Raw genomic sequence first — 21331 nt, 5'->3', positions numbered from 1 at the left:
CCTCACATCGTCCCAGGGTCCTGAGATGGCTGGTCTTGGGTCTTGGGTCTTGAGCTACAACTGGCCCCGATCGTCCAGGGAGCTGCCCTTTTATGCCTCGTCCCCAACGAGGGGTGGGGTTGTGTGCGCCCCCAGATATCCCACAGAGCACACACAGCCCCCCCCCCCCCGTTGGTGGCGCCAAGGGGCTTAAGCGCCTGGGTTGCCTGGGAACCTAGCGCCTGGCGCCAAGGGGCTTAAGCGTCTGGCCTAGGGTCCCAGAGCCCCCAGCAGCCCCTCCCCTCTTATGTCACTACATTACCCCCCTCTATGTAGCCTCCAGCCGTCCCGGCTGTCAATAATTAGAAAGTTTAAATTAACGAAAGGGAGAGAAGAAAAAAACCCTACGCGAGCCTCAACAGGAAAAGAAAAGAGAACAAGAAAGCAACCATAAATACCCTAACCAACCTGTACAACTTTACACTATATACAAGCGTCAATCAACAAAAAGGTGAAGCAATGACACGTGAACAAACGACCCGCGGCACACCTAGCCCTCCTCGGGATCCACATAGAAAACGGGGAATTAACAACAACAAATATACAGATTCCGACGCGTTGGATGCACAACCAACACCGGTAATCGAACCGAAATCACACAACCACCGCATGGATGGCAGGGTTCCACACCACTCTGCCACCCTCCCATCCGTCAGGTGGTGAGAAGGCGAAGACCAACATGTCTAGCACCCCTCTACACACACTTATCCGGACGTCTGTCTACGTCCCGGGTCGAGAAGTTGTACTTCAGGGCCGACCCATGTACTGGGCAAAGAAGTCGCACTTTAGGGCTGCTCCAGTATCTACATTTAAAAATATATATATAAAATTGACATGACACAAACAAAATAAATTGCCCGCTCCTGCCCAGAAATGGCGGACGCACGCGCGAACCGCATCTCCAAGGCATCCCATGCTTGCGTCCCAGCAGCCCTCACTGAGGACCACCACTGACATTACATGTCACCCCCTAGCACCCTCCGCCTTTCCGACGTGGCGTCTCCATCCTAAAACCGCGCACGTCGGCCATATCGGGGGGACTTCAACCCAGTCTCTCTCCAAGACTCGCGTCGCAGCATATAGCTGTACCGACCGAGCTGAGACGACCCATCGTTCACTCACTGCACAACATGCACCCTAACAACTGAGGGATACAGTCCCAACATAACGGGACAACTACACCTGAACACTACGAATCTCCAGCCCACTGTTTCAACGCGCCTCGGAGTGTTTCAATCTCCGGGCCATCAGGGCGAGCCTACAGCTTCAGACGCACCACGGAGGGTCTCAACCTCCGGGCCGTCAGGTCAAGCCGTCAGCCATTTCATGACGTGACCACACTCTCCGAGCCATGTGAGCACACAGCCCACTAGGCTAGACATGCCACGGAGTGTCTCTATCTCCGGGCTGTCAGGTCAAGCCGTCAGCCCTAGCATGACGGGACCACACTCTCCGAGCCATGTGAGCGCACAGCCCACTAGGCTAGACATGCCACGGAGTGTCTCTATCTCCGGGCTGTCAGGTCAAGCCATCAGCCATAGCATGACGGGGCCACACTCTCCGAGCCATGTGAGCGCACAGCCCACTAGACTAGACATGCCACGGAGTGTCTATCTCCGGGCTGTCAGGTCAAGCCATCAGCCATAGCATGACGGGACCACACTCTCCAAGCCATGTGAGCGCACAGCCCACTAGACTAGACATGCCACGGAGTGTCTCTATCTCCGGGCTGTCAGGTCAAGCCGTCAGCCATAGCATGACGGGACCACAACTCTCGTGTTAGACACGCAACACCCACTGGGCCATCCTGGTCAGGATCTGCACCCCAAGATATTTGAGAGCCAGCACGACAATTCCAAATCCTTGGCAGCATGTCACCATCTCAAGATAAATGCCCCATACAGTCGTTACCAATGACAGCACAAGCTATACATTAACAATCACGAACAAAGCTCCATACAAACCATACATTGTTAACAATCACAAGCAAGGTTTCGCACACACATTGACAACACTCACGAGCGAAGCTCCAAACAGTTTACCCAACAACAATCACGACTCCCCGACGACAACGAAGGAAATGTCAACAAAAATCATTAACCCGGAGCACGTAAATGGACGAAGTGTCAGGGGCCTGGTCTCCCGACCTCCAACCTTTGGCCAGAGCAAAGGCGACGACCAGCGTGTCGATCGATGTGCCGGCCCCGGCGCCGGTTACAGTAAGAATGGCGCCCTCACTGTCCGGTCGCAGCGCTAATGACGCGGTATGCTAGGTTGAAGCCAGCTGTCGTCCGGCGGTGAAGGTCGCAGCGCTGATGATGCGGCGTTGCTTGGTTGGACCACGCTGGGCCCGGAAGTGACGTTGCTCCCAGCGGTCATTGCTCCCCCGGCGGAAGTGACGACACACCCGGAAGTATTCCCCACATTTGTGGCGGGAATGCCGGTGGCGGGAACGAGCCATGTGAGCGCACAGCCCACTAGACTAGACATGCCACGGAGTGTCTATCTCCGGGCTGTCAGGTCAAGCCATCAGCCATAGCCTCTTCTCTCCCTCCCGCCATCGCATGTGAGCGCCGCATCTCGCCCAGGAGGGAGGCGGTGGCGCCGAGCAGCTCTGCGAGGCGAAGCAGCGCCTCCTCCATCCCTGCTCCCGACGCTGGAGAGGGGACGGTCGGCGGAGCAGACAGCTGCTCAGCCGGCGGTGCGGCGTCGCCGTCGGCCGGCGGTGCGGCTTCGCCGTCGGCCGGCGGTGCGGCGTCGCCGTCGGCCGGCGGTGCGGCGTCGCTGTCGGCCGGCGGTGCGGCGTCGTTGTCGGCCGGCGGTGCGGCGTCGCTGTCGGCCGGCGGTGCGGCTCCCATCGCTGCTTGCTCCTCGACATCGCCGTCAGGACTGAAGGTACGTGGCTTACTTCTTGTCTCCATGGCCACTTCTGACTCCAAATGTAATGGGTTCCGGAGACACTTGTAGAGGTAACTTCTTTATTACAATCCAACACTCCAACACTCCAACAGTCCTGATACTCTGTTACAGCCTAGGTACACAGCCTAGGTACACAGCCTAGATACACTACTCTGGCTACGCTCTGGAACTCGCCTCACAAGGACATAGAGCCGGGAGTTCCAGAGTCCCACCACTGGCCCTCACATCGTCTCAGGGTCCTGACATGGCTGGTCTTGGGTCTTGGGTCTTGAGCTACAACTGGCCCCGATTGTCCAGGGAGCTGCCCTTTTATGCCTCGTCCCCAACGAGGGGTGGGGTTGTGTGCGCCCCCAGATATCCCACAGAGCACACACAGCCCCCCCCGTTGGTGGCGCCAAGGGGCTTAAACGTCTGGGTTGCCTGGGAACCTAGCGCCTGGCGCCAAGGGGCTTAAGTGTCTGGCCTAGGGTCCCAGAGCCCCCAGCAGCCCCTCCCCTCTTATGTCACTACAAAGGGAAGCAGAGTATCTGATAGAAAACGGGCTAGTTTGTAGGTAGGGGAGTTGATCGTCGACACGATGGGTCGTAGCGGGGTGCCTTCTTTATGGATCTTGGGAAGACCATAGAATCTGGGAGGTCTAGCCGCCGAGGGTTTTAGAGAGGGACGTTTGGTTGGTTCGATTAGGGAAGTCGAACTTGTGATGATCTTGTTGGTTTTTGTCGTTAGGCTGTTAGTAGGATCGCTTTTAATTTTGGAGTAACTCCCATCATTAAGTAGGTCCAGGATTTTGTTATTGTATGATTATTTATCCATGATGACCGTGGCATTGCCCTTGTCTGCCGAGAGGATGACTATATAATCTCTCTTTTTTAGGTTCGCGAGTTCAGGGCGTTCGTTTTTTGCTAATGTTACTAGTGGGTTTCTTAGCATTCTTAAGAATAGTGGCTATTTCAGCTCTTGCTACATCCGCATGGATGTGTCCTATGCCTCTGAGGGCAACATCAACCTGAGAAATGACATCCTCTACTGGTATATATTTAGGGGTGACAGCGAAATTTAGTCCTTTGGCCAGTACCGTTTTCAGATTGTCAGAAATTGGGATGTTACTCTGATTAATAACGGTTTTGTTGACATCCAGCTTTGTGATTTGTGGCTCTGATTTCTTCTGAGATAGGAGGTTGAATTTAGAAATCAGGTTGGCTTTGCATTTGGCTGGCAGTGAGTCAGCAGAGGCAGAAGTCATGTTGTCAACGTGGTTCCAATCAGAAGGGGACATTTTTTTGTGTTAACATTAAATGTGTTTGTAAGAGAGTCTTGTCTAAATTATCGAGTTCAACTCGGAGTAACCTTATTCTCTCCGAGATTAGTGATAGGCTAGCTTTAAATAAAATCTGTTTAGAGTTCGGTGAGGACACAGCAGCAGATGTGAGTGTGAAAGTGATGGGTATTACCTTTGTTATCGCGGCATCTCTTGAGGAAGGCCAGCGTCTCGAGAAGCTGAAGTATGGTCAAGTAAATCCTTACAATCCACTCGCACAGCGTGCGGTGGGCCTTCATCCAGCAGTGGATTTAAGCACCAAAAAACCTCCAGTACGAATGTAATGGACAGAGCACGGATCTCCCTCAGGGCAGCAGTGGACAGAGCACGGCTCTCCCTCAGGGCAGCAGTGGAGAGAGCACGGCTCTCCCTCAGGGCAGCAGTGGAAAGAGCACGGCTCTCCCTCAGCAGTAGTGGACGGAGCACGGCTCTGCTTCAGGGCAGCAGTGGAGAGAGCGCGGCTCTCCCTCAGGGCAGTACTGGAGAGAACGCGGCTCTCCCACAGGGCAGCAGTGAACGGAGCACGGCTCTGCCTCAGGGCAGCAGTGGAGAGGGCGCAGCTCTCCCTCAAGCCAGCAGTGGAGAGCACGGGGGTCCCTCAGGGCAGCCGTGGACAGAGCACGGCTCTCCCTCAGGGCAGCAGTGGAGAGAGCACGGCTCTCCCTCAGGGCAGCAGCGGAAAGAGCGCGGCTCTCCCTCAGCAGCAGTGGACGGAGCACGGCTCTGCTTCAGGGCAGCAGTGGAGAGAGCGCGGCTCTCCCTCAGCCAGCAGTGGAGAGCACGGGGGTCCCTCAGGGCAGCAGTGGACGGAGCACGGCTCTCCCTCAGGGCAGCAGTGGAGAGAGCACGGCTCTCCCTCAGGGCAGTACTGGAGAGAGCGCGGCTCTCCCACAGGGCAGCAGTGAACGGAGCACGGCTCTGCCTCAGGGCAGCAGTGGAGAGTTCAAAGTTCATTTATTAGGTATAGCCCTGTGAGCCATTCGGCTCTTGAAACGGGTGCAACCGCAACAAACAAAAAAACATGAACAAGAAAACATCTTAAAGTGACTATGTGCAAACAGAAAATCCAAGAAAAGACAGCAAAATATTGCAGAAAAATTACCGTACACCCACCCTGTGCAAATATCCCAGTGGGATGCAAGTCAAACAACAACAACCACAAGACAACTTAGATTAAGGCCATCAGTCTAACTCTGTACTACAACAAACAAACATGGCCAAACCAAAAAACTTTTCGAAAATCACCAAAATAAAGCCATAAAAGCAATGAAACAGTGGTCATAGGAACTGTGACCGAATTTTCACAATAAACGACATAAACAACATGTACTACCAAACTCTGCAGCCATAGCTGGCTGCATGAGTCACTCCACAACAGTAGGAGCATCAGTCGGAGTATCAACATTTTTCAATGCACCTTTAAGATCAGCACACTAAATCAAAACACAGATCATACTTTGCATACTTTGCATACTTTGCAGCGATCATCCGGAGCGAAACATTGTATTTTAGGCCAATAAATTGCAGTGGCAGCTAGGGGTGTACAACTCCTCTAGAGCAGTTTTGAGTGAAGATTTCATAGGTAGTGATTCAAGTTGCAGTTTATTGGCAATAGCATTCTAGACCCTGGGGGCATCAATAGCAAAGTCCCTTCCTCCAGTATTTGTACGGCAATAGGGAATGTGAAGCTGGTAAATGAGCGAAGACCTTAGGTCAAATTTGTTCTTTGAAACAGAGAGGAGATCCAGCAGGTAATCTGCGGATTTTTTTGTAAGTACATCATGAATAAATAAGATCTGATGCACAAGCCGTCGAACATTGAGAGATGTTAAGTTTGACCCAATGTAGAGATCACAGTGGTGAGTCCTATATGGGCAGTTCAATGCAAATCTTAAGGCTGAGTGATACATTGAGTCAAGCTTCTTCAGCACAGTACTTGGGGCTGATTTATACATGATGTCACAGTAATCAAATAGAGGCATTATGGTAGCTTTTATCAATTCCAAACGGAACAACTCTAAGGATTTCTGGTGCTACTCTTGCAGTGGTTTTGCTATTATTTAGAGAAACGCATGCACTACAGCACACTGGATACCTTTAAATATCCAATCAGACCAGTTCAATTCGGTGTTCCACAGGGATCTGTACTTGGTCCCTCAATGATCAATGCCTACATGGCACCTTTGTGTACTTTGATACTCAATTTGGGCTTCTCTTATCACTGTTATGCAGATAACACCCAAATGTATGTCTGGTTAGGCTCTGGCTCTGATGACAGTTTCTGCACAGTTTTGAGTCATTAAAATTAGTCTTGGTTGCAGCAAAATCATTCCGACTAGCACACAGTTAACGCATAGCCTGGTTGATTACGTTCTTCCAAAGATTGCTAAATTAGAAGTTAAGTCTAGATTTGAAGCTTTCGTGACTGCAAGGATTCATACTCTTTGGTTTTTTCGGTAAAGTCACGTAGGTAAAAAATAAAATAAATGAAAACAACTAAATTAAATCACGACGTTTTGGGCGCAACACAAGCGTCTGCATCAGCAGTAGGCCATGCTTTCCCACCTGATGACGGACGCTTGTGTTGCGCCCGAAACGTCGTGATTTAATTTAGTTGTTTTCATTTATTTTATTTTTTACCTACGTGACTTTACCGAAAAATCCAAAAAGTATAGAAGTTAAGTGTGAAACAAACTTTACCGAAAGAAACAAAGAGTAATTCCTGCAGTCATGAAAGTTTCGAATCTAGTTTGAGACCTTTATTATTGTGTTATTTATATTATTCACAACTATGCTCATTGTTATTTAGAGTTATTGCTTTCTGATTGGTATGTTGTGACTTTATTCAGTCTCACTGAAGCTGGTTCATCAGTCTACATAGGAACACAGTATGAGGTGGCTTATGCCAGTTTGGACGACTGCTTCTGTTTAAAATAGAACCACATGCATTTTCATAGTCGACAAAAGCTATGTGTAATGGTCGAAAAATAATAACTTTTATTTCGTATAATCTGGTCGTATATATGTGGTCAATGGTATAGAAGCCTTTTTTTCCAAAAAACAGCTTGCCGTCATGCTTGATTTGCCTCTAAATGTATCTCTATGCGATTCTTGCATTTTTTGAGCTCCTCACACATTGCCATGAGCTCCGAGTAAGTTTGTGTCGCACGTGAGGGCATGCGTGTAAATGTAGGGTAGTAAAGTGCGCCTTAACGAATGCATTCTAAACTCTTGCAGTACTTTGTGTTGGCAGCTTTGCCACACTGTGCCATTGCCTTGAAGAAAGAATGTAGTAGCGCTATGATATTCCCTTTCACTGTCTCTTGTTATTGAGTCCTGGTCGTGTAATACGGCTGTCTTTGTTTTCTGAAAGCACAGTCCTTGACCAAATGACCAGAGTTTATTTTTAGACCAGTTTTGGGAAGGGTTAATGTTTAAAATATATCCTTCTGGTTACAGATTTGCTCAATTTTTCAGAGATAATGCAACATATTTGTATTTGTTTAATGTGTGTGATTTGTATCAATTATCTTAAGTTTCTGAATTAGCATGTAGTTTTGAGGCTTTATATTCAGTTTGTTGCACTTCACTTTGTTGTTGTGCTGCTGCTACATTTCATTCTTGCATTCATCTCTGCAACCCCAGGATGCTGAGGTGAGATCCTTTTAGCACTTATTTTTTATCACCATATTTTTGACATCCCTTTGATACATTTGGGCATTCTTCAGAGGATATGACCCTAATGACAATACGACATCAATCTAAACTCGGGCTCATATTGAATTATTTTTGGAGAGTTATCGCCTGTAGGCTGCGATGCGACAATGGGGCACGGATCGCGGCTCTGCCCGAGAGGGAGTGCTTCATTTGGTCAGGGTCAGGATGCCGTGGGGGGGGGGGGCACTCTTTTCGTGTTGATTTTTTTGTCCCTCAAGTTTTTGGCAAACTTTTTTTTATCAATTAGGCCAGTTTTCTTAAGGGTGGGTCTCGAATAGTAACAACTTTACACAAAAGTTGAGTTCATATTGGATCATCTTCACAAGGGTTATTGTACCCGCCTGTTACAGATTCCCGGACGAACAGACCTAACACATCACATAATTGAATTCTAAATTAAACCATAACATTAAATATGGAATAAACTAATAAATACTCAACTTTTTTATGTTATCAAGTAAGGCCCACTTAGCTATGTAGCTCTTTTTTCAGAAGTGACCTGGCTATCACAAATGATAGCACAACAGAGTGGCTTATCACGTGGAAATGTTTATAGCAACCAAATACTCTAAAGGTGCATTTCTAAATGTGGAGGGAAAAACCGGAGGATCCGGAGAAAATTCCACGCAACCACGGGGAGAACATGCAAACTCAACATATACAGGCGTCAGGGTCCGGATCGAACCCATGACCTGTATACCAAGCGATGTAGTTAACATCTCGCCCCCATTGCAAATCATGCAGCCACATTAGAACTGCGTGAGCTGCTTCTTGTTTTACAATTGTAGGACTCGTACTGATGCGATAGCTTCTTGTCTTTCTCGTCTCTTTTATTCACACATATAGTTCACACCTCCTCCTCGTCATCACTCCATTTCTCTCCGTTCGCTCCAATGCACAACCCGCCATCATCATCACTCCATGTCTCTCCGTTCGCTCGCTCCCTCTCTCTCTCCCCCAAGGTCCGTTACTCCGCTGCTACCCTACTCAGTACTCGCTCCGTCCACTGCTACCCTATCTGTATTCTCTCTATCCACTGCTACCGTACACTGTATTCTCTCTATCCACTGCTACCCTATCTGTATTCTCTCTATCCACCCTTATTGTATCTATTCCTGCTCCCTGCTGCTCTGTCTCTGTCCCGGGCACCAACCACTCCAACTCCGACTCCAACACCAACCAAGACTCCCTGTCTCTCCGTTACGCTGTGCCTTTATACCCGAACCAATCAGCCCCAATTATTTTTCTCATCCCCCGCTTCGTTACTCGCCCCCAGGCCCCCAGCCTCACGTGACCATGTTATCGTCGTCATCCCGGCGCCAGCCATCAGCCACTCACCCTCCCGACCAATCACCGGCCTGCGTCCTCAGTTACCCTTAACACCTGTGGTGTCTCTTAATGACCTCTCCCTCAAATGGCACACAACAACAACCGTATCCTCAGTTGCCCCCACTGTACGCTGCTCGCTCCCCTAGCAACAGAACGCGTGGCGCGTGACATTTCAAGTCCTACATCACCCCCCCCCCCCCCCCCCCCCCGTTGAAAAAGTTAGCCGTCCCGGCTAAGCACAACGCATCACGCGGAAAACACAACATACAACAAAATGTACACGATCCCCAACTCCCAAAGTCTTAAGAAAAAGTCAATCTTCTTGAGTGGGATCCTGCGGCCGGTCCATCGCCCCGGCTCGACTGAACAGGGGGCAGGGTATCTCTGTCCGTGGGCACGGGGCAGCGTCCTGCCCGAAACGTGCGCCCATCTTCGTTACACCGGCCATTCCTCGATGAGACCCCAACGTGGTGTCTCCTGACTCAAAAATGGCGATCCTGCAGACACACGGGGAGTAGACTGCTGAGGTGCGTTCTCCCATCGCCGCACAGTACGCTCGTCGGACACATCCAATACAGGCCGTTCCGGGATGGGAGATGACGCATCATAAGGCACGACATATTTCTTTAATCGCGACGGGTGAACATGCCACCATCGGCGACCCCACCGAATCCTCATACTCTGGTCCATACAAATTTCCACAACTCGACGGGACCCTGCCAGGGCCAATAAAATTTCAGTGACGTGCCTACTGGCACCATCAGACAATGTAACCCGGCCCTGTCTCCCACTTGCCATGGTTCCTGCGGAGGCTATATACCGTACAGGCGCCCGTTAACCGCCTGCCTCCGCGTCGTGTTACCCAGTTAACCCACCGGTGCTTGCAACGGCACCCGATATGGTCGCGCCGGCGCCTCTCGCCGCGCGCACCCGTTACATGCTTTGCGTACAATGAATATCGTTATGCAATCCCGGCCAGTAAAATCGTTACCCAAGTCAATGCGGTTATCTTTACCCCCAAGTGCATCAACACTCGCGCGCATCGCGAAAAAATTTAACCCTCAAGAACAATGGTACCATAATACAAAATTTCAGCAACATGATATCCCAAACAAATATGGTCGAAACAACTGCGTGAAGCATATAATCGCCAACAATTCTCTGCGCGTTACACAACATTCTTGCTCTGCCGGCAGACAGCACACGGCTGACGTATGCAATGACATTTTCCCCTCCATTGATTATCTCCACAATAACAATCATCTCTTCAAAATTTAGATATCCGAGCGGCGGTGCGTCTGCTAACGCGTCCCGAAGCGTTTCAACGAACGCTGTTCCATATCATCCCATAGGAAGTTTTCACCCTTAGCGGCAGCGTATGCAGTGGCCTCACAGTCGAAATAAAAATTTTACCAAATCGACGGTAGTATGCCGCAATTTCCATGAAGCTACGCCCTTCTGATACTGTTTTCGGCATTGGCCACGTGCGCACCTAACTCGTTTTTCACCTGGTCAGTGGCACTCCCGCCGCGCTGACACCATGACCCAATACTTGACAGGCGTTCTCAACAAAATGGCATATTTGGGTTTAAAATTTCAAATTAGCGTCCCGTATCCAGCCAACATAGTTCACAACCGTTGGAATTTTTCGTCAAAATTCTTACAAACACAATGATGTCGTCAGGTAAATCAACATGACTCCCACTGCAATGCGGTGATGTTTCAACAGGGACGCACGACCGACACCATATTTCCCTGAGCTAAGGACGTTATGAAAATTTCAAAAGCAGCTTACGGAGACGCATCCCATGCTCGGATGTCAAATCATCAATACATTACAAATCCCAGAACCACTCCGGTTCCTCGTAACACTGCGGTAGCGTATTTCCTACGTCCGCTGCTAAGCACGCATACATCACATGCCAGAACCATTCTGGTTCCTCGTCACACTGCAGCAGCGCATTTCCTTCGCTCGCTGCCAAGCACGCAACCCAATCTGAATTCTGCGCAGCCAATGTATGATCTAACGTATCCCCTTTTTAAATAACAACCGACTCGTGACCCTTTTATTCGTATGCCTTTTAACTTTAATTCGTTTAACTTTTATTCATTTAACTGTTATTCCTTCTTATTCGTATTCCTTTTTCCTTTCCTTCGATTCGTATTCCTTTTTATTGACAATTTATATAAATAGCTCGCAATTTTCCCGCACCATCGTAAAAGCTCCGGCCAAGGAGGGCGTCCGTGCCACAGCGTTTAATGGTGTCAACAATTTAGTCTCTTCTCCCAGTTATCCGAAAACAGGCACTTTCAAGCGTAAAGGCACGAGCTTCAGCGTCGCAGGCGGAACACGCACTGTTCAACTAACCACACTTAAATGAATTAATAACCACACCCGTTGCTCACTCAAGATCGTCGTCATCATCATTAACATCATCGTCCTTATCGGCACAATCATCATCACCATCGTTAACATCATCGTCCTCATCGGCACAATTATCGTCATCGTCGTCATCGTCGGCACAATCATCGTCATAATTGTTAACAACATCGTCATCATCGGCACAATCATCGCAATCGTCGTCATCGTCGGCACAATCATTGTAGCACATTTAAATGGAGTTTCCAAAAATTTAAGGCATTTTCTCGATGGCAATTCCAACCATTCCGTTTCACTCGAAATATTAATTGGCATCTTTTGCAAAAGTCTGTGCCCAACAACATGGCACGGCCAGAACAGATGAAAAAAATGTATCCTGTTACACACACCATCCCAACTTTAACTGTTGCAAGCACGCAAGCCAATTTTCCCAACTGCCCCCATTTGTCACAATACACGTAGCATCCACTGGTTCAAAATTTTTGGGCGAGGTTGGCAACTAACAAAAATTTCCAAGAAAAGAGGGTCGCTGAAGCCCCCGTAATGACAATTACTCCAATCTGTACCCTTTGAACAACGCCACCACATCCGACGAACTCGGCGCGGTACAAAACTCGATGAACTAATGTTCCCCATACAGCATTACTGTGCGAAATTTACAGTGTGTGGTGTCGTGGATGGGTGATGTGAAGGATACGGCTGTATTTTAAATGTGTCACGACTCGCCTGATAGTCCTGGGATGGGAAGAATCCGTGGTTGTAGTCTCCTGATGACCGCGGGAAGACGCCTCTTCATCTCCAGCAGTCCCGTGCGAAGCGTCCTCGACGCCCGTACTCGTAGCTCGTCCGCGGGGCGGCGAGGCAGGCTCGCGAGCGGCCACTGCTGCCAGCGATCCCGGTCCCTCCGACTCCGACGTACTCCGGCCACGCCGGCGCACACCACCAGAGGCTGTGCCGTCACCACCGCTGGTTCGTCACGAAGCCTCAACCGTTCCACGTGCAGCCGGCGCCGTGAGCTCGGAGTCGGCAACCCCGGCGCCTCATTGGTGTCTGGCTCCGCTCCTGGCGTAGCGGGAGACATAGCTGCGCCGCCGGCCACCGCTGGTGTCGTAGGCTCGTGCGGCGGCTGGTCCGATCCCGTCGGCGCCTCTCGTATCGTTTTCGAACTTCTTCGCGAGCGCCATCATGTTGGCCTCCCATTCAGCCATCGCAGTCCTCCATACGTGAGGCGGGCTTGGTTCGTCATCGTCGTACGGGTCGCCCTTGTCACGCGGTGGCACCCCATCAGTCGCGTCCTCCGGGGGAGCGGGAGCCTCCAATCCCGATGGAGGTATCACGTCCGCGTCGCTACTGTCGGCCAACGAGGCCGCCGGCAAGTTCTTCTTCTTCATAACTTTTTTTGACATATCGGCGTAGTTCTTTTAATCACTTCTGACACCAGTTGTAGGACTCGTACTGATGCGACAGCTTCTTGTCTTTCTCGTCTCTTTTATTCACACATATAGTTCACACCTTCTCCTCGTCATCACTCCATGTCTCTCCGTTCGCTCCAATGCACAACCCGCCATCATCATCACTCCATGCCTTTCCGTTCGCTCGCTTCCTCTCTCTCTCCCCCAAGGTCCGTTACTCCGCTGCTACCCTACTCAGTACTCGCTCCGTCCACTGCTACCCTATCTGTATTCTCTCTATCCACCGCTACCGTACGCTGTATTCTCTCTATGCACTGCTACCCTATCTGTATTCTCTCTATCCACCGCTACCGTACGCTGTATTCTCTCTATGCACTGCTACCCTATCTGTATTCTCTCTATCCACCCTTATCGTATCTATTCCTGCTCCCTACTGCTCCGTCTCTGTCCCGGGCACCAACCACTCCAACTCCGACTCCAACACCAACCAAGACTCCCCGTCTCTCCGTTACGCTGTGCCTTTATACCCGAACCAATCAGCCCCAATTAATTATCTCATCCCCCGCTTCGTTACCCGCCCCCAGCCTCACGTGACCATGTTATCGCCGTCAGCCCGGCACCAGCCATCAGCCACTCACCCTCCCGACCAATCACCGGCCTGCGTCCTCAGTTACCCTTAACACCTGTGGTGTCTCTTAATGACCTCTCCCTCAAATGGCACACAGCAACAACTGTATCCTCAGTTGCCCCCACTGTACGCTGCTCGCTCCCCGAGCAACAGAACGCGTGGCGCGTGACATTTCAAGTCCTACACAATTATTACAATAGTGATCAAGACCAGAGTCCGTGAAATGGTGCATTTTACCATGGACCAAAGCATAAAATAATCTTTGGTTTAAGAAGGGATTTCAGTCAAAAACAGGTGACATCACCATTAAAATATTAATTGTTTCAGGGTGTGCTCCACTCTCCACACCTCAAGTAGTAAGAAGAGGTACAGCATCACGAAGCCTTAGGTGTAGCCTTTGACGTGCTTGTGGTTTGCTAAACGTCGCTAACTATAGGGAGAAGTTGGTCGTGCCGTGTTGATCTTTTGTGACCAGTGGGTTTTCAGGAGTAAAGGATGTTTTGTGAAGACTAGCTCTGTTAGTCTGCAGAATGTCCATTTCAATTGGTTTTCGGAAAAGAGTTGTGATTAAGGGTAACTTATGACTGTCAAATTTCGATTTAAAGCTTTCGTGACTGCAGGGATTCATCTTCTTGGTTCTTTCGGTAAAGTCACGTAGAAGGGAAATAATAAAATAATAAAAATAAACCAATAAAATTATTCTCACGACGTTTCGGCCACAATGCAAGCAGCCATCCTCAGGTGAAGAACAGGTCTGTCGGAAAGACAGCGTCTGAATGAAACACCACCAGGCTTGGAGCGTATATTTAAGCTGGTTTGGAGGGGGAAGAGCGCCTTGACAAAATAATTTGCATATCAAGAGGAATTTCGCATATTTATGGGAAATGCAGATATGGGATTAGTCATTACTTGTGGAATGCGTAGGAGATGGGCGGGGGGTTTCAAAGTCATAATTTGCCCGTGCATTATGCAGGATTAGCAGCATCAAAGGGAGGGATTAGGGTTAGCATTAATAAAGGGAAGGAATGTTAATAGTATGGAGCTGCAGCAACTAAATCACCACGTAAAAAAACTAAAGTATAAACTACATCAGTATCATCAATATACTAAATATACTCTCCAATAAGCTGAGTTACTAACAGTAAGTAATACATTACAATTCTACGTCGCAAAAATATATAATGCTTCCAGCTAAACTTTTTTTTTCCTCTTACATCACACGGGTCTACCCCGTACTATATACTGCCATAGACAAACCCAACATTAAATTATATACTGTATTACTATACACCATCCTATACCTTAGACAATACATTGTAATATTACACTATGTATTATTCTACCCACCCTACTGTATACCACTTTGCTGTATATTCATTATACAATTATGATACTATATATTACCTTATACATTCTATTAAACATTACACTTTTATACTATTTATTTTTATACAATCTGCTATACACTATACCATTGACCGTCGCGTGAAAGGTACTAAGAGGAAGCAACGAAATATGTCAATGGGAGAGTGGTGTGAGGAGACTTGGAGCGGAGCAAAGAATCCATTCCCAGCGGAGAATAAAAGATATATAGTCAATGCCAGTGAGTGGACTGCGGTCTGAAAGTCACCATAAACGTGAACACAATCAGTTAAGATCCGAAATGGTTTATTACGTCCTTCCAATGATTGCTGAGCCAGAATCCATCTTCTCGGTTGAAATTGTCTCTGTGTTTGTATATGTGGATCGCCTCATGAACGAATCTCTCATGGTATCCAGATGGCTTGCAGAGAACCTCGGTCAATGGTATAGTGTATAGCAGATTGTATAATAATAAATAGTATAAAAGTGTAATGTTTAATACATTGTATAAGGTAATATATAGTATCGTAATTGTATAGTGAATATACAGCAGTGTGGTATACAGTAGGGTGGGTAGAATAATACATAGTGTAATATTACAATGTATAGTCTAAGGCAGACATGGGCAAAGTACGGCCCGTGGGCCGTATACGGCCCGTTGGGCTTTTTAATCCGGCCTGCCGAACTTGTCCACATATTATTATTAAATAAAATGTTACCTTCCTCCTGTAATGCCCCCATTTCCCAAATAGATGGCGCACCTCGAACAACAGAGAAAACTAACGTTGCCGCATCAAGGTTGAGAACCGTTCAACAAGATGATTGTTTCGTCTGCTACATCGGTCGATTCTGAGAGAGAGAGAATATTCGTATGAGCAATTCACGTTTCTATTGAAAGTAAGTTAACAGTAATATTTGGGTACAGTATTGTTTTTGGAATCATTCACCGTAATATCGTATGAACTTTTACTTCACCGCATCATCGTATGAATGATGCGAGAAGAGATTAACGGGTTCTTATGTTACCGATTTACGTACTCGGCGCTTTCGCTCTCTGAATTACGGCTTGAATGAGGGGGAGGGGTATGACTACACTCACAAAATGAATATCTTACTAGGAATTTTATATAACAAAAGTTATGTACATAACTGTTACGCTTTGTGTAATTCAACAAAACAAACAAAACTTAACTCCGAATTCTCTCCGAATTTCACGAGTCCGTTCTAGACCCCATAGTTTTTTAAAGAGTTTTAAGCACAGAAAACATAATTAAAGTTTGAAAAATCATTAATTATACTAAATTTTCAATAATTTCCTTCTTCACTTCGATTTAAATTTTCTTTATAACCTTCTTCTCACCAAGATTACCACTCATTACCAATTTCTCCGAAGGCAAGTTTGCAAAAGAATGCATGGTACAGACAGCAGACATCTTGTGTCCGGAGATCAAAAGCAAATTTGAAAAAGTCAGTTATCATGCAGGACTGTGACTCGCCGTGTGGAAGGGATTGATAAAAATATAGCCAGTCAATTAAACAAAAAGTCTGATTTCTTTGAATTATATTCACTAGCACTAGATGAAAGTACGGACGTAAAAGACACTGCTCAGCTCCTCATTTTTATCCGAGGCATTGACGACAGTTTTGCGATAACAGAGGAGTTTTTGACCATGGAGTCCCTGAAAGGAACAACGCGGGGAGAGGACTTGTATAACCAGGTATCTGCTGTCATCGAAAGAATGACGCTACCTTGGAGTAAACTTGTCAATGTCACAGCGGATGGATCGCCAAATTTAACTGGAAAAAATGTGGGGCTGCTGAAAAGAATCCAGGATAAAGTGAAAGAGGAAAACCCTGTCCAGGATCTTATTTTCCTTCACTGCATCATCTATCAGGAATCCCTGTGTAAGTCTGTATTGCAGCTTAATCATGTCGTGAGTCCAGTCGTAACACTTGTGAACTTTATACGAGCAAGGGGACTTCAGCACCGTCAGTTTATTACGTTCCTGGAGGAAACTGATGCAGATCATCAGGACTTGCTGTACCACTCTCGTGTCCGCTGGTTAAGTTTGGGGAAAGAGTTACAACGAGTGTGGGAGCTGAAAGAGGACATCATCGCATTTTTGGAGTTGATGGGGAAATCTGACGAATTCCCTGAGCTAAGCGACAAGAACTGGCTTAGTGACTTTGCGCTTGCTGTGGACATATTTTCACACATGAATGAGCTGAATGTGAAACTGCAGGGGAAATATCAGTTTGTTCACGACATGTACAAACATGTGAAAGCCTTCAAATTCAAGCTCACTTTGTTCTCCGGACAAATTGCGAACAAATCTTTTGCTCATTTTCCCACACTTGCCATGCAGGAAGAGTCACCGCGAAACGGAAAAAAATACAGCAAATCGCTTGAGGACCTGCGCGGAGAATTCTGCCGTAGGTTCTCTGATTTCGAAAACATTGAACAATCACTTCAGCTGGTGTCCTGTCCCCTGTCACAAGACCCTGAAACAGCACCACAGGAGCTGCAGTTGGAACTGATAGATCTTCAGTCTGACTCCGTCCTAAAGGAGAAGTTAAACTGAATGACTTTTATGCTTCACTTAACAGAGCCACGTTTCCAAACCTCCGGAGGACTGCACAGAAGATACTTTGTTTGGCTCGACTTATGTGTGTGAGCAGACATTCAGCGTCATGAATGCCAACAAAGCCGTCACAGATCAAAGTTAGTGGATCAGCACCTCAGATCTATCCTGAGAATTTCCACAACCAAAATAACTCCAGACTTGGATGCACTGGCAAAAATGGGAGATCAACAACACTGTTCCCACTGAAACTGAAAGTGATGATGTGTTGCTGCAGCGAGGTTGGAGCCAAATCTCCGACACACATCCTGCGTGGCTGCTCTAACCTGTTAATGTAGATAATAAAGAAGTTCAAGTGAGGTAATTGGTTTGGCGCAGGCCTTAGATGTTTTCATGATGTTTGATCAGTCACATTACGACATGTTTTTGTATTGTTCATGTTCGTGCAATTTGTTAAATTGCTTTGCAAATAAATGCTTTGCTACCTGTTAAAGGCCAAATCCTTTCATGTAATGATTTTTACATGTCATTTATATTAGTTCACACAAACACTCCATCCATCTGTTCCTGGCCCGGCCCCTCTGTCAAATTTTAGAACCCATTGTGGCCCGCGAGTCAAAAAGTTTGCCCACCCCTGGTCTAAGGTATAGGGTGGTGTATAGTAATACAGTATATAATTTAATGTTGGGTTTGTCTATGGCAGTATATAGTACAGGGTAGACCCGTGTGATGTAAGAGAAAAAAAAGTTTAGCTGGAAGCATATTATATTTTTGCGATATATAATTGTAATGTTCATATTCTTAGGTTTCTTCGGTAAAGTCACGTAGGTAAAACATCAAAATTAATGAAAATAAAATAAATAAAAAATCATGACGTTTCGGAGGCAACACAAGTCTCCGTCATCAGGTGGGACCGTCACAGCCGAATTAGCTGCATCAAGTGAGGCAATGATTCAAGATGTAATCCCTTATAAGCAAGTTGAAGGGGGGGAGGAGAGGGGGGGGGGGAGCTCATCAGAATGTGGTAGCCAATGAATGGAAACGTATCGGGAGGGAGGGGGGCGGGGTTCAAAGACAGCACGGAGTGCTCAACACATGGGGCAGAGAGGGGGAGGGGAGGCCTGATACACATGATAGACAAAAGAACGAAAATGTCCCTGTTTATACCAATGCTGGCTGAACAATGAAGAGAGTACTGTTAAAAAATAACTGGGGATGTTAACACTCGGTAAAGTAAAGTAAAATAGTGCCTGTCAGATAAGATGGTCCAAAAAAGTGTAATTAAGTCTTTTTTGCGTGGTTGATAACATCTTTCCAATGATTACTAAGTTTGTACCCATCATCACGGTTGAAATTATGTCTGTGTTTGTATATTTGTATGGCTTCGTGTACAAACCTTTGATGGTAGCCAGGAGGTTTGCAGAGAACCTTGGTCTCGGAAAAGACAATTTCATGAGAGCCCACAGAGTTGTAGCAATGATCGGCAACGGCAGAAGAATCAGTTCTGCCGTGTTTCAGATCTGACTTGTGCTCGCGGACACGATCAGAAACATGACGTTTCGTTTCTCCAATGTAGCAATCACCACAAATGCAACTCAATTTGTAGACTCCAGGATACTGTAAGTCAGGAACGACATCCTTCACAGATGGAATCAGATCACGGATTTTATGCACTGTACTGAATCGGACTTGGATCTTATGTTTGTTTAGAATTTTGGAGATCTTTTTGGTCACGCCTGCTATGTATGGTAACGTGATGGTTTTGGTCGGAGTTTCATGTGGCTGTTTCTGTGTGGTGGGAGAGACAGCTTGGCGGATAGTACGGTCAGAGTACCCGTTCATCCTGAGGGCCCGATGTACATGTCTAAATTCACCGGTCAGGTGGTGTTTGTCAGAAATGCCATGGGCTCTGTGGTATAGCGTTTTGATGAGAGAATTCTTTTGAGATGGGTGGTGGTGGGAATCCGGTTTCAAGTAGGAATCTGTGTGGGTGGCTTTCCTGTAGACAGAATGTCCCAAGGAATCCTTCAGGCCTCCTCTGACAGGCACTATTTTACTTTACTTTACCGAGTGTTAACATCCCCAGTTATTTTTTAACAGTACTCTCTTCATTGTTCAGCCAGCATTGGTATAAACAGGGGCATTTTCGTTCTTTTGTCTATCATGTGTATCAGGCCTCCCCTCCCCCTCTCTGCCCCATGTGTTGAGCACTCCGTGCTGTCTTTGAGCCCCGCCCCCATTCATTGGCTCCCACATTCTGATGAGCTCCCCCCCCTCTCCTCCCCCCCTTCAACTTGCAAATAAGGGATTACATCTTGAATCATTGCCTCACTTGATGCAGCTAATTCGGCTGTGACGGTCCCACCTGATGACGGAGACTTGTGTTGCCTCCGAAACGTCGTGATTTTTTGTTTTATTTTATTTTATTTTCATTAATTTTGATGTTTTACCTACGTGACTTTACCGAAGAAACCTACGAATATGAATCCTTGCAGTCACGAAAGCTTCAAATCTAGAATTAATTGTAATGTATTACTAACTGTTAGTCGCTCAGCTTATTGGAGAGTATATTTAGTATATTGATGATACTGATGTAGTTTATACTTTTGTTTTTTTACGTGGTGGTTTAGTTGCTGCAGCTCCATACTATTAACATTCCTTCCCTTTATTAATGCTAACCCTAATCCCTCCCTTTGATGCTGCTAATCCTCCATAATGCATGTGCATATTATGACTTTGAAACCCCCCGCCCACCTCCTACGCATTCCACAAGTAATGACTAATCCCATATCTGCATTTCCCATAAATATGCTAAATTCCTCTCGATATGCAAATTATTTTGTCAAGGCGCTCTTCCCCCTCCAACCCAGCTTAAATATACGCTCCAAGCCTGGTGGTGTTTCATTCAGACGCTATCTTTCCGACAGACCTGTTCTTCACCTGAGGACGGCTGCTTGCGTTGTGGCCGAAACGTCGTGAGAATTATTTTATTATGTTTTATTTTTATTATTTTATTATTTCCCTTCTACGTGACTTTATGACTGTCAGTCAACCATATATTCCTGACCAGAAGTACTGTACATTTGCTTTTTTTTTTCAATGGGCTTTAACAGATGACTAATCTGAAAATTAGTGAAACATGTCAAGTTTATTTGGCAATGTCCATTTTAGTATAATATATACAATAATGTTTTTGAGCAGTTGGATAGTGATTAAGTTAACTTTTCAATGAACCACGGCCCTCCTTTCACGAACCCACACTGGCCAACGTGGGGAAGTACGGTCAAACCTCATTGGTCATAGTTTGGAGAAGTATGGTCATATTTAACTATACCAGCATGGGGAGACCTTCATCCAGCAATGGATTAACAAATGGCTGCAAATTATTATTGTGTTTTCCTGGATACTGTGCTGTGCATACAAAATATTGTTGTTTGTGCTTTGCGCTTTACAGTTGTGGTAGTTAGTTTTTGCTCGACTAACGATAGCTGTGTGTCTGTGTGTTCCCAGCACGACGAATTTGAAGATGCCTTTGAGCACGTGCCTGTGTAAGTATCCCATTGTGAATTACAAAGAGAAGGTGTGAAAGTTCATAGTGTCACCTTCATAACTGAAAGAACTGAACATCACAGGGGAGTGGCTCTA

At 46.9% G+C, this 21331-nt stretch overlaps 1 protein-coding gene across 1 annotated transcript in view; it reads left to right on the top strand.

Moving 5' to 3' along the window:
• LOC133348804 (tetratricopeptide repeat protein 39B-like) overlaps positions 1 to 21331 on the top strand; it is a 127252-nt gene that overhangs the window by 15533 nt on the left and 90388 nt on the right. Inside the window, exon 2 of the mRNA XM_061561821.1 lies at positions 21197 to 21234. Within this exon, the coding sequence (XP_061417805.1) occupies positions 21197 to 21234 (38 nt within the window). The remainder of the gene's footprint in view (positions 1 to 21196; positions 21235 to 21331) is intronic.

The sequence above is a fragment of the Lethenteron reissneri genome, chromosome 4 (assembly GCF_015708825.2).
Source record: "Lethenteron reissneri isolate LAM-NWPU_2019-01 chromosome 4, ASM1570882v1, whole genome shotgun sequence".
Classification (NCBI taxonomy): Eukaryota; Metazoa; Chordata; class Hyperoartia; order Petromyzontiformes; family Petromyzontidae; genus Lethenteron; species Lethenteron reissneri.
This window is presented reverse-complemented; position numbering and strand designations above follow the sequence as displayed.